Genomic DNA, 17,684 nt, shown 5'->3' on the forward strand with positions numbered 1-17,684 from the left:
AGACCATGTTGTCATTTTATACAAAAAGGTTACAAATATATGTAAATCAATCAATCATGATTGATTTACATATTTTGTCACAAACCCTGTTGAAGCTTTTATTGAATAATATAAGAAATGCTTATTAATTTTTTGTTATTTATTAAACATTGCTTATTAATTATGATTGATAATTTTTTGTTATTTATTAATCATAATTTAAATATGTGACTGAAATTTGTGACAAGGTGTTTTAAGAAAATACATGTTATGTAGTATATTTACTTGTTAACGGTATTACCTGTGAACATAAACATGATAAAATAATGTTTTAAACTAGAAAATTTTGTGTGTTGCATATCAGTTCCTATCATACAGTTATCTCTATTCTAAATAAGTAAAAGATGAATATATGTTTGAAATAGCTGAGTTGTTATTTGCATTGAATATATAAACAAAAATATATGAAAAATCAATAGTGTTTAACTGAGGTGTCTCTTTCATATAATCATATCACATACTTTTATCTGTTATGTTTGTTTAAATATAAGTATGTTTTTTAGTAAGTTCCCTTTCCATACCTTAAAATTAAAAAAAAGTTCTAATATGGTCAGAATTATGACAACATTGCTAGCCACAAAAGTTTACCTATCTGTTGATTAGGTTTCATTTAAAAGTTCTAAATCAAATCACATTTTCAATTAATTAAATATATAAATTTTGCAAAACTGCTATATTAGAAATACTTTTTGATGATTTATGTAATATCTTTATGTCCTTTTATACATATTTATAAATTGATAAAAAAAAATCTTGCAATATCATGAAAATTATGAGAGAGTGTTCTGTCATATTTGATTTTAGATAATATATTTATAATTTCAGGACAACAATAACCTAGTCATTAGAGGCCCCGTGACAATTCTATGGGGAGTTAAGAAACCAATCAGATTCCAGCATTGTGATGATGTGCCCCCAGAGCGTCCGACTGTCAATCATCGACACAGTTTCATGCCAGGATCTGAAGTTAAAATTCCCTCCGATATGAAGGTTTGTATCATTATTGACAATAATTACAGGGACAGTGGAGAGTAAATGTATTATTTAGCTGCTAAGTTGAATAAGTGATAATGGGTTTAAACAAAATACACTGCACTTTGAGATGTAAAAGTGCAATAAAGTAGTTATGAAGTAGGAATGTGGTAATACACTGATATGATTTCATTATTTTTCATTGGGTACCAATTATTGTTGATTTTATTGGCTTGTATTCAGTACACTACCAGTACCAGAGGATGATATGAAAGGAATGTCAATTGTTATCCTAGTCCCGCTTGTTTAAAGAGGAATAATCAAATTATTTACTTAATATTGCAATATGTTGGATAGTGGCTTGTAAGGAGTGGGTTATCCTTTTGTGAGTTCTTTTATTTGAAAATTTAGATCTTACCGAACAGTTGCAAGACAAATAATTATCACATTAGTTGTGTAATATGTAAATGATTGAGAGGTCAAAGATACTAAAAGATCCATCAAACACATAAGTGAAAAATAAACTGACTACACCATATCCAATATAAAAGACAAGACCAAAAGACAATCAACATTACACAAAACACAACATAGAAACTAAAGACTGAGCAACACAAACCCCTAATAAATACCTGTCAGGGATCTCAGGTACTTTGGAAGGTTAAGCAGATCCTGCTCCACATGCAGTCCACTTGTGGCACCTGTTGCTCAAGGAAGTACATTTTACAAGATCAAGAACATTGTATGATTTACTTGAAAGTAAGTCTTTGTTAACAAAAAAAAACTAACATTCATTGAATGATACACTATAAAATGCATTTTGATGAATAATTTAATCATTTTGAAGGCAATCAGAGAGTCTACAAGTTCACCTTTGCGTAAAATTACAATAGATGACAGTATGGTACAGTCACCCAGAGAAATAGAGGGTGTTACCATGAGACGGAGACCTGTCAAAAAGTTTAATACAGTAGCATATAGAGGTGATAAAAGACCAGAAAAATGGAAAAGAGCATCAATAAATGGTCATATATACAGTTATGAAGTAAGTGAAATATCTTTCTGTAAAACAGATATTGAATATGAAAATAAGAAGATGTGGTATGATTGCCAATGAAACAACTCTCCTGGAGAGACCAATTAACACAGAAATTTACAACTATAGGTCATCTAGGGAATATATTGAGTTAATAAAAGATTGTATTGGGCAAGCCATACAATATTTCCTTTGCTTGGTTGGTTTTCTAGCATTTTTTTGTAAGAATGGTTTATAAAATGCTAGTCTCAACAATGTTTAAGATTCTCTTTTAACATCTGAATATTGTCAGCAAATGACTTTTTGGCTGGCATATTTAACTCCAGGCTCACTCAGATTTTTACTTGATGTACATGACATTTCAATACTTGTATCATGACTTTTGTCATTGGACTTGAATTTGATATAATATTGTAAAATGTTATTGTGTATGATCTGATTAGTGGAATTCTCTCAACCAGTGTTAAAGATAGAGCTACATACATACACATTTATGAATAATGCTAATTTTGCTTGTAGGAAGCTGATACACAGGTAGAAATAAACTGTTTGCTGAGAGTTGTGGCTGTTAATTATCTAACTATTTAGTATTAGAAATTTGTTTGTCCGTCCGTCTGTCCCGCTTCAGGTTAAAGTTTTTGGTCGAGGTAGTTTTTGATGAAGTTAAAGTCCAATCAACTTGAAACTTAGTAAACATGTTCCCTATGATATGATCTTTCTAATTTTAATGCCTAATTAGAGATTTTACCCCATTTTCAAGGTCCACTGAACATAGAAAGTTTTGTTTTCTTTGAAATTGAGTTCAACATTTAGTAGTACAAAAAAGGTTTATTAACAATTGTTTAAAAAATATATTATATTTGTCATAATGTTCACCTATCAAAAAAAGAGGCCCAAGTAAGAAAAATTTAACATTGACCATAAAATAAGTTTAAAGAAAATGCTACATCCATATGGCTTCTGACAGCATACTTTTTCAAGACTAGAATTTGGCAAACATTCCCAAAATAAAACTTATTATGCCCCATTTTTATGTCCCATTTATAGGCATTATGTTTTCTGGTCTGTGTGTCGTACCGTTCATTCTTTCCTCTGTTTGTCCGTCCGTCTGTCCCGCTTCAGGTTAAAGTTTTTGGTCGAGGTAGTTTTTGATGAAGTTAAAGTCCAATCAACTTGAAACTTAGTAAACATGTTCCCTATGATATGATCTTTCTAATTTTAATGCCTAATTAGAGATTTTACCCCATTTTCAAGGTCCACTGAACATAGAAAATGATAGTGCTGATGGGGCATCCATGTACTTGGGACACATTCTTGTTTTCATTTTACAATGACCTTAGAATAAGTTATAAGAAACTGCTTCAATATATGGCTTGTAAAAATAAGCAGAGCAGAATGAATGTATTAAGAGTACATTCAAGGCTGCAGTGATTACTGTTAATCAATTCATCTTTTAATGTGTTTTGTTGTTACAATTTTTTAAATGATTGACAAGTGTGTTTTACTCAACTGTAATTTGTATTTTATATGATAATTTAACAACATTTACTATCTTGAGATGTTTTAAATTTTTATCTAACTGTCATTAATATTTTCATTTCTAATAAAAAAAAAATATTTCGTTCTAAAAATGTGCGAATACTTTGTATTAAATTACTAAAAAAAAAGAAATTTGGTGTGCCATTTGTAAATGCAGAGTATGCAAATTTTCTTTTCAGCAGTTAAGTGTGTAAAATTGTAGGGGAAAAATGTGAAAATTGCATTAATCTTCAGATATACTTGATAGGAAAATTCTTGAATGTAAGAACTCTATTACAGGCTTCTTTATTCTTATTTTATTCAATTCCCAACAAAAAATGTGTAGCTAAAAATGACTACCAACACACTAGTTTAAGACTCTTTCTATGTTTAGGAGTGTTTTATTTTTAAACTTGTTCTATTTTTAGACTTGTGTGTTTACTCCTAGTCTGGGCAGTAGTACAAGTGTAACTGTTGACAGCACAGCAACTACACCTGAAGTTATTAAAGCACTGCTGGATAAGTTTAAGGTATGTATATAAATGAATTACAACTAAGGTATTCAAGACGATTTTTTTCCTTGAAAATGTCATTCTTGAAAAGTAAATATAAAGTCTTATAATATAATATTTTCTTATTGATTCTCTATGTAGGACACATAGAAACTTTACTAGAAACTTTTTCAAAGCAAATGTTTAATTGTGATATAAAGTTGAAGAAATATGAGATTAAAGCAAAAGATACAAAAACAATATTCAAACTGATATATTGAAAATGAACTATAGCAGAAAAGGGAAAAATTACCAAAAGACTATCATCAGTATATATTAAAAACACAGCATAAAATAAACATAAACCCTACCAAAAACTTGGGTTATCTTAGGTGCTTTTAAGGATAAGCAGATCCTGCTCCATTTGTGGCACCTTTTGTGTTAGCAGCTTCAAATCTCTTGACTGATACATCAATTATATACAGATCAATAATCTATTTTTCAGGTTGAAAATTCACCAAATGAATATGCTTTGTATATAGTAGATGAAGAAAATAGTAAGTGTTTTTTTATGTTTATTCTATTGACATTTTTGTATGGGTTCATAAAACAAATTTTACTGGTTTATATGAATGTTAGTAACCATTACAAACGCAATTTGCATGAATAGTTTCATTTGCCCATTATTATTTTACAACAGAAACCTTGGCCTCTCTTACATAAATCTATATCTCAACTTACATTATGTATATCACAGAAAAAACGGTGTTTTGAAAGAACCAAATAGAAACACACTGTACATACCAGTAACCTGTACATGAGGTATTTTTTTCCAAGAATTGTGTATATTATTGTACCTGTATGTTAAGTTTCTGAAATAACATTTATTTCACTGATACACCCAAGAGTTATGGTCCATGCAGAAAAGCAACTCCACAACTATAATATTTGGTTTAGAGTGGGGTGCTCATTATCGCCATATCTTTCCATGTTTTCTACAGTTTATGTTCAGGTCTATATGTTTTTGAAGTATACTGATATTTCTATATGAAGATAACTTCAAATTCAAAATATTCTTAAGCTTGAAAACGTGTCTGTTTGAAAATAATCATCTGAAAAGTTAGATTAAAGGGTGTTTGAAATTGCCTGATGTTTTGTCAATGGGGGACACATATTCGCCGTTTTTATACATCTATTTAAACCCAAATAACTGCAGCTTTAAATAATATTTTTCAAATCAATTTCATTATAGATGGCAATAGCGGACATTTGAAAGGTGCACAGAATTGAAATTTAGGGCAATCAGTCAAAGATTTACTAAAAAATACTTCTTTGAAATCGTGTTTTTTATTCAGGAAATTGGCCGAAAATCGCTGTCCGTTTTTCGGTCCTTTGCAGTAAGTGCCTCAATTTTGTTTTAGTTTAAAAAATAATCATATTTGTTATTAAAATCTAAGTTACCAGCATATTTCTTCCATTTCAGCCATCTTTTGAAGTATTCACACCGCAAAATTATTAAACGGCGAAATTGTGTCCCCGGCGAATATGCGCACCACACTCTAATATATTTAAAAAAAAATCCTTTATATATAATATTTAAAACGTTTTAGGTGAAAGAATACTCAGGGATAAAGACTGTCCATTGTTAGAGAGAATTAATTTAGGGCCAGACGAGGTATCAGGTGCCAAGTTATTATTACGTGATCGTGTGGAGAGAAAACAATCATTACTTGACACACCTATATTTGAAGTGTCACCGGCTGAGGAAGAAGTATCAAAAGGACAAGAAGATTTTGTGAAATTACCAGATGAGGTAAGTTAGCTGATTGTTTGACTTTAAGAAAATATTCATGTGGATTTTATTTATTTTCGTGGGTATCGATTTTAGTGGATTGAGAAAAACTTGCATGTTCATGGATATTTGATTTCCTGGTTTTGGCAAACTCTGCATGCATGCTTTTAGAAAATTTGTAATTAGTTGAACATTTAAATTTGTGGTCCCCCTGTAGCCATGAACTCCATGAAAATTGGTATTCACTGAAACTAAGTGAATCCACCACAGTAACCAATACTAAAGTAAGCTGATTTTTACTACAGACTATAGTAGTATGTGAGTAAGTTGATTTTTACTACAGACTATAGTAGTACGTGAGTAAGCTGATTTTTACTACAGACTCTAGTAGTACGTGAGTAAGCGGATTTTTATTACAGACTAGTAGTACGTGAGTAAGCTGATTTTTACTAGACTCTAGTAGTACATGAGTAAGCTGATTTTTACTACAGACTCTAGTAGTACGTGAGTAAGCTGATTTTTACTACAGACTCTAGTAGTTCGTGAGTAAGCTGATTTTTACTACAGACTCTTGTAGTACGTGAGTAAGCTGATTTGTTTTACTACAGACTCTAGTAGTACGTGAGTAAGCTGATTTTTACTAGACTCTTGTAGTACGTGAGTAAGCTGATTTTTTTTACTACAGACTCTAGTAGTACTGTGCATTCATTATTATTTGTTGGATACCAATTTTCATTGATTTTATTGGTACAGGTGAACCCTAAAATTAAATTACAAACGAAAGTGAACCAACGCCTGGTGAGTCTGTAGTACGGTAGAGTCCATAAAGTGGATACCTCAGGTATACAGGGTCGTTATGATAAAAAACATAAAATGTAGAGAGTCTTATAACAACAACACTTTAGGGACTAAAATTAAATGTTCAACGAAGGACAAATTTTATTAAGGCTTTTATAGAGACTTTGGCAAAACCACAAAATGAAATGTCCAAGAACATGTATCTTTTCTTTAATCTATGATAATTTGAACCCAAGAAAATAAATGAATCCACAGTAAATCAGTATGCAGATCTGCAGCATTTAACAACGTGTAAAGTCCATGTTTAGAAGATCAAACAATCTAAGAAGTATTGTTTGGTTTTGCCTTGAGCTAATTAATTTTACTGTCTTACTGACAACTTACTGGCAAAAAAGTTACATAAAGAATGCATTTGTAAGGGGTGGTTGTCTGTTTAGAGTAAAAGTTTGAAATTTGTTAGTAAAGATTGTTAGTTTTCTGCATACTGGTACAATTGTACTAGTTAACTCTCTAAAAAGATAAATTTGAAGTATTTTAATCCTATGTATTTGTCAATGTTATGTATGATTAAATGCAGTGATTTTTAAACCAAAAAGTAAAAAATTTTGCCTATATTTTCCTTTACAGATAGAAACATTAATAGCTTTACCTGAACCAGTGTTGAGAGGCATTTTATCAAAGTTTAAACAAGATGAAGATGATGATGTCCATCAGTTGAAATCAAGGTAATTTACATATAATGTGGAACAGGTTTACAAATCCTTCGACACCATTTTTCCGATTTGAAGATTAAAAATAAAATTCACATTTTGTGCTTTTTTTTTATTCCCGACGACCCAAACAAATAAATTATCCTTGAAAAATAAATAAAATATTCTTTTTTATGAAATGAAGTGCATTAAACACTAACAAAGTTGATAACACTTTGTGTAGTGAAAAAATAAAACTTCCAATATAATCCATATTCTGTATGTTTACGTATCTAAAATTGACAAATCAATCATAGAGTGGGGCGCACATATTAGCCGGGGACACAATTTCACCGTTTTACGATTTTGAGGTGTAAAAACTTCAAAAGATGGCTGAAATGGAAGAAAGATGCCGGTAAATTATATTTTTATAACAAATATGTTCATTTTTTAGCTCACCTGGCCCGAAGGGCCAAGTGAGCTTTTCTCATCACTTGGCGTCCGTCGTCGTCCGGCGTCCTGCGTCCGTCGTCGTTAACTTTTACAAAAATCTTCTCCTCTGAAACTGTTGGGCCAAATTAATCCAAACTTGGCCATAATCATCATTGGGGTATCTAGTTTAGAAATTGTGTGGCGTGACCCCGCCAACCAACCAAGATGGCCGCCACGGCTAAAAATAGAACATAGGGGTAAAATGCAGTTTTTGGCTTATAACTCAAAAACCAAAGCATTTAGAGCAAATCTGACATGGGGTAAAAATGTTCATCAGGTCAAGATCTATCTGCCCTGAATTTTTCAGATGAATCAGACAACCAGTTGTTGGGTTGCTGCCCCTAAATTGGTAATTTTAAGGAAATTTTGCTGTTTTTGGTTATTATCTTGAATATTATTTTAGATAGAGATAAACTGTAAACAGCAATAATGTTCAGCAAAGTAAGATTTACAAATAAGTTAACATGACGGAAATGGTCAAATGACCCCTTTAAGAGTTATTGCCCTTTATAGTCAATTTTTAACCATTTTTTGTAGATCTTAGTTATCTTTTACAAAAATCTTCTCCTCTGAAACGGCTGGGCCAAATTAATCCAAACTTGGCCATAATCATCATTGGGGTATCTAGTTTAGAAATTGTGTGGTGTGACCCCGCCAACCAACCAAGATGGCCACCACGGCTAAAAATAGAACATAGGGGTAAAATGCAGTTTTTGGCTTATAACTCAAAAACCAAAGCATTTAGAGCAAATCTGACATGGGTAAAAATGTTCATCAGGTCAAGATCTATCTGCCCTGAAATTTTCAGATGAATCAGACAACCAGTTGTTGGGTTGCTGCCCCTAAATTGGTAATTTTAAGGAAATTTTGCTGTTTTTGGTTATTATCTTGAATATTATTATAGATAGAGATAAACTGTAAACAGCAATAATGTTCAGCAAAGTAAGATTTACAAATAAGTTAACATGACGGAAATGGTCAAATGACCCCTTTAAGAGTTATTGCCCTTTATAGTCAATTTTTAACCATTTTTTGTAGATCTTAGTTATCTTTTACAAAAATCTTCTCCTCTGAAACGGCTGGGCCAAATTAATCCAAACTTGGCCATAATCATCATTGGGGTATCTAGTTTAGAAATTGTGTGGCGTGACCCCGCCAACCAACCAAGATGGCCGCCACGGCTAAAAATAGAACATAGGGGTAAAATGCAGTTTTTGGCTTATAACTCAAAAACCAAAGCATTTAGAGCAAATCTGACATGGGGTAAAAATGTTCATCAGGTCAAGATCTATCTGCCCTGAATTTTTCAGGTGAATCGGACAACCTGTTGTTGGGTTGCTGCCCCTAAATTGGTAATTTTAAGGAAATTTTGCCGTTTTTGGTTATTATCTTGAATATTATTACAGATAGAGATAAACTGTAAACAGCAATAATGTTCAGCAAAGTAAGATTTACAAATAAGTTAACATGACCGAAATGGTCAGTTGACCCCTTTAGGAGTTATTTCCCTTTATAGTCAATTTTTAACAATTTTTTGTAAATCTTAGTTATCTTTTACAAAAATCTTCTCCTCTGATAATACGTGGCCAAATTAAACCAAACTTGGCCACAATCATCATTTGGGTATTTAGTTTTAAAAATGTGTGGCGTGACCCGGTCAACTTACCATGATGGCCGCCATGGCTAAAAGTAGAACATAGGGGTAAAATTCAGTTTTTGGCTTATAACTCAAAAACCAAAGCATTTAGAGCAAATCTGACATGGGGTATCAGGTCCAGATCTATCTGCCCTGAATTTTTCAGGTGAATCGGACAACCTGTTGTTGGGTTTTACAAAAATCTTCTCTGAAACTACTAAGCCAAGTTAATTATAGATAGAGATAATTGTAAGCAGTTAGAATGTTCAGTAAAGTAAGATGAACAAACACATCACCATCACCAAAACACAATTTTGTCATGAATCCATCTACGTCCTTTGTTTAATATTCACAAAAACCAAGGTGAGCGACACAGGCTCTTTAGAGCCTCTAGTTTAAATTGAGACAAAATTGCGACACCTACCGAAAAAGGACCGAAAAACGGACAACGATTTTTGTCCAATTTCCTGAATAAAAAATATGATTCAAAAGAAGTATTTCTAAGTAATTCTTTGACTGAATGCCCTTAATTTTAGTTCTTTACACCTTTGAAATGTTTGCTATTCATCTATAATGAAATTGATTTGATAAATATTGTTTAAAGCTGCGGTTATTTGGTTTTAAATAGATGTGTAAAAACGGCGAATATGTGTCCCCCATTGACAAAACATCAGGAAATTTCAAACACACTTTAAGCTAACTTTTCAGATGATTATTTTCAAACAAACACGTTTTCAAGCTAATAAGAATATTTTGTATTTGAAGTTATCTTCATATAGAAATATCAATATACTTCAAAAACGTTTAGACCGGAGCATAAACTGTAGAAAACATGGAAAGATGTGGCGAAAATGAGCACCCCACTCTAACTGACCTTAAAATGTCATTTGCACAAATAATTTTGTGAAACGAAACCTGTGGTCAAAATCCATTACACAATAAGTTTGTTTCTTGTATTTGTCATCATTCTGACGTTACGCACGATACTGGTGTCACCAAACGTAACGTTGAATTACGACGTTTTCTACATGGAAAAATGAAACGTTGAAAAACGACGGCATTGAAAAACTGAATTTGATGTTTTTTAATTCGATTGTATGCTTGTTTTGTTTATTTCCCTTTCAGTTTACGTTAATTGTTTCTTTAGTTTGTCTTTTTTTAATGTTTGTTTGTTTACTTTTTAAGAAATATACAAAATATAAGAGCAATTCAAAGACAAAATAACTTGTTCAATTTTATTCCGAATAGTCTGTTATAAACTGCTTTGCTCTGCCAGTCCAATTATTTCTTCGTGAATGGCCAAGGACAAATCAATTTTTTTTTTTTTGGTGTTTTTCCCTTTGTCTTCTCTTTTTTACAGCAGCTATGGAATTTTTGTATTCTTTTATTCTCTCATTTTGTTTCATTTCGTAGTATAATTTATTTCTCTCACTTTTTTGATGTTTTTTCCTTTCTCTATACATTTTCATTTTGTCAATTTTACCTTTTGATTTCATGATGGAACCTACAGTTGCAAAAATATCTTTAATTTAAAACACATCGCTAATTAAATACGTCGAATTGACACATAAGAAAGGTGACGTTAAAAAAAGATAAATTTACGTTGAAATACGAAAAAAGACGTAGGGGACATTTTGTAAGTCTCAGAAAGTTAGAAATATTATTAATTAACTAAACGGCTATACCAATACAATGGGTACCATTTTAAAGCTTAATCCATGAGCAATCTGATAAGCATAAAGTACAAAGTGTGAAAGCTTCGCATTCTGAACTGAGATGACACAATCTAAGAAAATGTGTAAGGAAACGTTGAATGTAGAATAAGGGGACATTTTGTAAGACTGAGAAATATGGCTTGTTTGGTTTTCAAAACAAACACGATTTTGAGCAAACTTTTATACGTTGAAGTATAGTTTATGAGCCGTCTTTCTATATTTTTAAATAGTGTTAGTCATTTAAAATAATGCAATTATTTAGAGAAGAAACTTTTATATGCAAATCTAGTGACGTTAAAATCAAATGATTACAATGCTTTATACCTTTATTGTTTTCCGCCACCATTTTGCCTATTGACATGATTTTTTTGTTAGTTATGACGTTACTGAGTGAAATTTGGCGGAATTTATGCAATGTTTGCAATATTTTTAAGAGATTACTAGAGTGATTACGGTAAAATTTTGTTACATCTTACAAGTTATTTTCATAACAATTTTGGTTTAAACAGGCGGATTGACAAACACACATTTTATAAAACGACTATCTAATTTAATAATGATAAAATACAATTAAAACGGAATATTTTGGTATATAATGATACAGTTTTGTTTTACTAACTGAAGTACATATTCGCCATCCAAATGTTAATACACGTGAAAGTAAGAAGTGACACCAGTATCGTGCGTAACGTCATTGTAAGATGACATAGAAAAATGGAAAATGGACTTGTCCAAACATGGAAGACGTCAAGTTAAAGTACTAAGAATAAACAAATCATTTGGTTTTTTGTTGTTTCAATGATAATAAAAAATTAAAAATCATCCAATTGGATATTAAAACGGGAATGCATGACAACTGATGAACCCGATATGTTTGTTTTTCAAGTGGATAAGTCTATTACTTTTTTGACATAATTTTTGAAACTTATTTTCGTATGACATGTTTGCATTTTTTTCTTTATCAGTTTTCGTGCTTAAGGATCATTATTCACTCTTGTTTGTGAAATGACCATTACATTTTGTTTTGTCCGTGAACACACCCCCCCTTTTGGGAAATTTTTAGAGGATGTCATGCGATGTTTATGAGTGACAGCTGAGCAATAATATTTCATTGCACTCAAATTTAAGTAAAGATTTCAAAATAGCATACCAAACATATTGTTAGACAGGTGAAATATATTTTTTTGTATATTTTTCTGTCTTGAAAGATTTAATTTTTGATTTTTTTTCCAACTAAACGACCTGGCTTTTTCATGGGAAAATTTCTGTAAACCAACAAATTAAAAAACCCTGGTGTAAGGGAATACATGACATGCAGACTTTGCCAAAACTAGAAAATTATATATTCTCAAAATTCAGGTTTTTCTCAAACAATGAAATTTGTACCCACAAAAAATAAATGAATCAACAGTAATGTATTACTCGATTTATTTCACTTGACTGGGTGGAGTTTAACCGGTTCGCTCATTATAAACCAGTCCATCTATAGATAGGTGTATGAAGATAAACTCATCAATGAAGTGTCCAGTAATTCTTTTGTAATTTCCTTTGATGACACTGATAGGTGATTAGAAATCAGTAATAATTATAATGGCAATCATCATTATCACACACATCTTCAAATAGACTGTCCTTATGCAAATTAAAACCTAAGCTCTGCCCGATCAGTTGAAATAACATTGGTAATATGATACATGCACAATACTGATGGATGCATGATACTAAAAATCACTGGTACTAGCACTTTTATAGTTGGAAAAAAACTAGAAATCGATAATGAATTAAACATGGCAGTATACAAATGTACTTCCATGAGACAAACAATCCAATAACAAGTAAAAAAAGAATGTGTATAAATGTTCCCACTCAACCTAGCTTATAATATGTGAAAAGACTTTGAGGATGGACTGAAGGACAAACAGAAAGACAAACTGAAGGAAGGACCTGTCAAGGGTAGCACTTAATTCCCCCTTTGCAAAACGATGGGGGCATAAAGAAAATCACAAATCATCTAGAGGTAAAAGTGTAGTTTTCAACAATAGAAAGATGTAGATACAATATTATAAACTCTAAATTTTGTTTTGTTGAATGCCATATTGAAATTATTATTCTACACAAGCATGGCTGTGAAAAGTAGAGATGCCATTCAACCATAGGATTATCATAAGGATTAAGAACAATACAAGCATGTTTCTGTAGAGGATTTAGGAATGTATTAAAGAGAACCGCGACCTTGGGATTTGTATTGAAAATTGAATTCTATTGTAAGGTCTAGGTATAAGGTTACAGCCCTAAACTTAGCTGTTTTTCACCTGTATGATAACTATATACTCAATGTTCTCTTTATTGTAGATTTGAATTAGCGAAGAGGAGGCTCAAAGAAGAAATGAAAAAGCTATCTGAGAAAACGTGAAGTTGAATATTTAAAATAACAGAGAGGCATAAAACTTTTATGCAGTAACAAGTTGCGCTAACAGTAAAGAAAAATAGACCTACTTGAGAATGATTAAACTTTAGTGCCATTGTATTATTGAATAGTTGTTCTTAAAATGATGTTAACTTAAAACAACATTTAACATGCTCATGATGATTTGAAAACTGAATGTATCCAATATTTTACCAGTATTAGGCATCTTGTTGAACTGCTGTTACCTTGCAAATGCACAATCTTCCTATTATCCAGTGCTGGAGTGTATAATAATGGTTACATCGTCATGTAAAAGCTTATTAATATGTATAAAAACATCAGATAAACTGTTTAAGTTTCATACAATCAATTAACAATGTGTATTTCTTCCATTATATCTATATATAAATAATTTAACATAATATTTCTTCCATTATTTCTATATATAAATAATTTAACATAATATTTCTTCCATTATTTCCATATACAAATAATTTAAAACAATAATTTTTGTTGATATAATTGAATTGATATACCGATATGTTATATTTAACTGTAGCTTAAAGTTTACTCTAAAATAAAAATGTCCACTTCAAATGACTTTCCTCAACAACTTAATTATATGATTATTTTAACTAAAACCATTCGTATTCAGTATATTCATATAAATAAGAACAATACATGTATGCTTATTATTTAAAATTGTATTTTTATGAATATTCATTGATTTTATTTGTTGTGTTATATATACCTGATCTTACGAAATGCTTTAAAAACTGGTCTCAGGTAAAAATAACTTTTTTTGTAACATCATGCTACTCTGTAAAATGCTTACAGCAAAATGCATAGAGTTTGCAGATAAAGGTAATATCTTTGGTCAGCTTGCTTGCTAGCTTAACTGTGAAGTCATTATTAATTGAGGTATACTACCCTCCTTCAAGAGTAGACTTGTCCCGTCAGATAAGCAAATCTTTCTGACTGTAGGACTTGACTACTTCAAAAGGAGGGTAGTATAGTTAACCATTAAGTTATAATGGTTTCACGGTTCAGCTAACAAACAAACTAGTCAAAGATATTACGTTTACTTACACACTCCAGGCATTTTGCTGTAAAAGGCATTTTTGGTATTCCTACATATCACATTTTATAAAAACAAAATCATATTCTATATCCATGAATTCCATGTTAATAACAATTACCAAGTGGGTTTTATAGCTTTAATGGTAAAAACTCTAGTCTGTATTACTTGCATTTAAATATATATAATGAAACATTGCTTTTAATTATATATCTTAGTTAAACAGAGAATTGATATGAAAGCTACCCAAAGTTGGGAAACCATATTTATTTTGTCTTGATTTAAAGGTATTTCAAGATTTGTATAAATAAATAGTCTTCATCATGCAAACCATTATAAATGCTGTCATGTCTATGGAGTGTACATTTGTAGAAAACATATGATTTTTTTAAACTGTGCCTTGTTTCTCTGTGGTTGTGAAATCTTTTTTCTAGCAATTCATGTTTATCATCATTTATTCGCTTACAATAGACTTGTTTAAATGTTATACATTTTCCAATCACACTTGGCTCCAAACGAGGGGAATTCACTGGCTTACATCTTTTCTGTCTGTGTGTCAATACACATTTTTCACAACAACTACAAGTCATAGTTTCATGCTATTCAATACTGTGTGATATATTTGTTACTTTCAGTTATTTTGATATTTTACTTCCTGTTTGCAGAAAATTCGAGTAAACAACACCTAGTAGGGGTATAATTATTAAGCAATAGCTTACAGTGCATCTTGTTATTGTTTAATTAAAGTAGTACACTTGTATATCAAAAAGAAGTTTTTAATAGTAGATGATGGAATGTACATTGCTTCATCAGATTTTTTAGTGTTAAATTGTGAACACAACTTTTTTTGTTTACTGAAAGGAATTGTAGAATTAGTTATTTAAATGTTTTTAATTGTGCCAAGATTGCCAAGGAAGATGCCATTTTTGTTTTTACTTTTATGGAAAATTTATCAATTAAAATACTTGAATTAATGAATTTATACTGTAGTTTTGTAGTCTAAATAGATAAATCTTCATATGGGAAAATTTGAACTTGTTATTTATATCAAATGATAAAAATACTAACTTATATGTGCCAATTAATTTTTATATGTTGATTATTATATTGTATATTTTGTTTATTTGTGCATTTACAACTTATAAAATTAAATCATAATGAAATGTTTACCTCAGCTTTACTTAGATAATGATTGTTTTACTGTAGGAAATCATGAAGGACAGCCATTTTATCTTATTTTTGTTTTAAATTAAAGTTTCATTTAACTTTTGGTCTGAGACAACAATGTCTCTTTCCTTTTCCCCCCTCGTACAAAAAAACCAGATTAAATCCAAATGATGGGATGGAACCTGAAATATTTTTGTATTGATTCAGAAATGCTTTCATCATTGATATAATCCAAAAGCCCTGTTTAAAAGATCAGGAATATGACTTAAGCTATTCTTTGTAAATGTTCCTGACGGTTAAAATATTCCCTATAATGATATTGACCTTATTAATCATGAAGATGAAGTGAAGCTGAGGTTAAATTTGATTATGTGCATTTATGTATATACACATTATACTCATCCATATTATCCTCGGATTGTTATACTGATGTAACTTTGTTTTTGTTTAGTTGTGTGATAAGACCAGACATTCCATTTGTTAGCTGTAGTGATTTAGAATTTTTTCTCAGTTTTCACATCTATAAAATAAACTTGTGAAACAAATTGATTTGTTATTGGTCCACTCACACTTTCAGTTTTGAACTTATAGAATATATTAACAAACTAAGAACTATCAATTTCAAGTAAAGCAAAACCATTTTAAGCCATTAAAACAGTTTGGATTTTTCCGTCCTTTGTTATCTCCCCTCATAACACCTCTTCTTCTATTTTGTGTTGATTTTTTGATCCTGATTGTCATATCATATTTTAAACATTGAAAAAAAATGAGTATTTGAATATGTATTTAATATCATATTTGCATTTCTGTTCTTATATTTACTTGAGATAGTCTTTACTGTTGCAATGAGAATTCATTCAGTCATTTCTTCCATTTAATCAAAATAATATTGTAATTATTTGCATCTATGTATAAGATTATATATGCATTTATTAATAATTATATATTGAAGTACATGTATAAATTACTTTTATAACACTTCACCAAAATTAAAATTAATAATGAAATTATTCAAAATAAAGAAAAAAAAATGACCTGATATATAGTGTACTTCAGGAACTAACTATTTCTTACATCAAAATAATCTATGATTTGCATAAATGTTGATGTATTGGTAAAAATCAGTCTGAGGACACTATGTGTTTACTAGTAATCAAAATATTTAAAAGAAATACTGCATATTGAAAATAGAATAATATGGATTTGATGTACATTATTAAATTCTTGTGGAATCCTAGATATTCAGTTTATCAAGAGATCAGAACTTTTTTTAGTATTTCTTTGTTTAATCACATGCTGGAAGATCTCTAGCAATAAACCTTAATGCTTACACCTTACAAACAGATTGTGATGGGCGTTAAGATTTTACTGATTTTGCTTTAAATACACTCTTTGATAGTAATCAATAAATGCTTTTTTGACCTTTTTTAGTCACTGTGCTTCAGACTTAAGGTCAAAATTACTTTAAATTGTTGATTTTTTTAAGGGACACTTTTTTTTTTTTAAGTTTTATTGCGCATTTAATTATGTCAAAAATTTTTGCTGAGTAAAAATTGACTACCGGTAATACAAGTTCATGCTTTTGAGCTTAGATTTAACAAATACTCTTGATTTCTTTCAGTAAAATTCCCAGTTTTTGCACATATGTTTGTTAAGATTGTCTGTGTAGACAATTTATTATAAGTTGCCATATGAATTGTTTTTTGTATGTGTGTTCAGATTTGTTATGGAAACTGCTGTTGATTTTAATCAGTTGATTTAAGTATTTAAACTGTTAATCAGGATGCAATAAACTGGTGTAAATCTCATTTATACATTGTTTTGAAAAATATTAAATAAAATTATAGTAAAATA

At 30.4% G+C, this 17,684-nt stretch overlaps 1 protein-coding gene and 1 long non-coding RNA gene across 3 annotated transcripts in view; one reads left to right on the top strand and one right to left on the bottom strand.

Moving 5' to 3' along the window:
• LOC139488365 (ras association domain-containing protein 2-like) overlaps nucleotides 1–17,684 on the top strand; it is a 37,577-nt gene extending 19,893 nt beyond the window's left edge. For both annotated transcript variants that reach the window (XM_071273898.1, XM_071273899.1), the window contains 8 exons: nucleotides 865–1,029; nucleotides 1,859–2,056; nucleotides 3,994–4,095; nucleotides 4,562–4,613; nucleotides 5,667–5,869; nucleotides 7,274–7,371; nucleotides 13,531–14,414; nucleotides 14,684–17,684. In XM_071273898.1, coding sequence (XP_071129999.1) covers nucleotides 865–1,029; nucleotides 1,859–2,056; nucleotides 3,994–4,095; nucleotides 4,562–4,613; nucleotides 5,667–5,869; nucleotides 7,274–7,371; nucleotides 13,531–13,591 — 879 coding nt within the window. In that variant the 3' untranslated portion in view covers nucleotides 13,592–14,414; nucleotides 14,684–17,684. The remainder of the gene's footprint in view (nucleotides 1–864; nucleotides 1,030–1,858; nucleotides 2,057–3,993; nucleotides 4,096–4,561; nucleotides 4,614–5,666; nucleotides 5,870–7,273; nucleotides 7,372–13,530; nucleotides 14,415–14,683) is intronic.
• Nucleotides 10,685–11,548, bottom strand: LOC139490313 (uncharacterized). The gene is made up of 2 exons (XR_011656278.1): nucleotides 11,503–11,548; nucleotides 10,685–10,967 (listed from the first exon to the last, which is right to left on the bottom strand). It is a non-coding gene; the product is annotated as an uncharacterized lncRNA (long non-coding RNA).

The sequence above is a fragment of the Mytilus edulis genome, chromosome 9 (assembly GCF_963676685.1).
Source record: "Mytilus edulis chromosome 9, xbMytEdul2.2, whole genome shotgun sequence".
In the NCBI taxonomy this organism is placed as follows: Eukaryota; Metazoa; Mollusca; class Bivalvia; order Mytilida; family Mytilidae; genus Mytilus; species Mytilus edulis.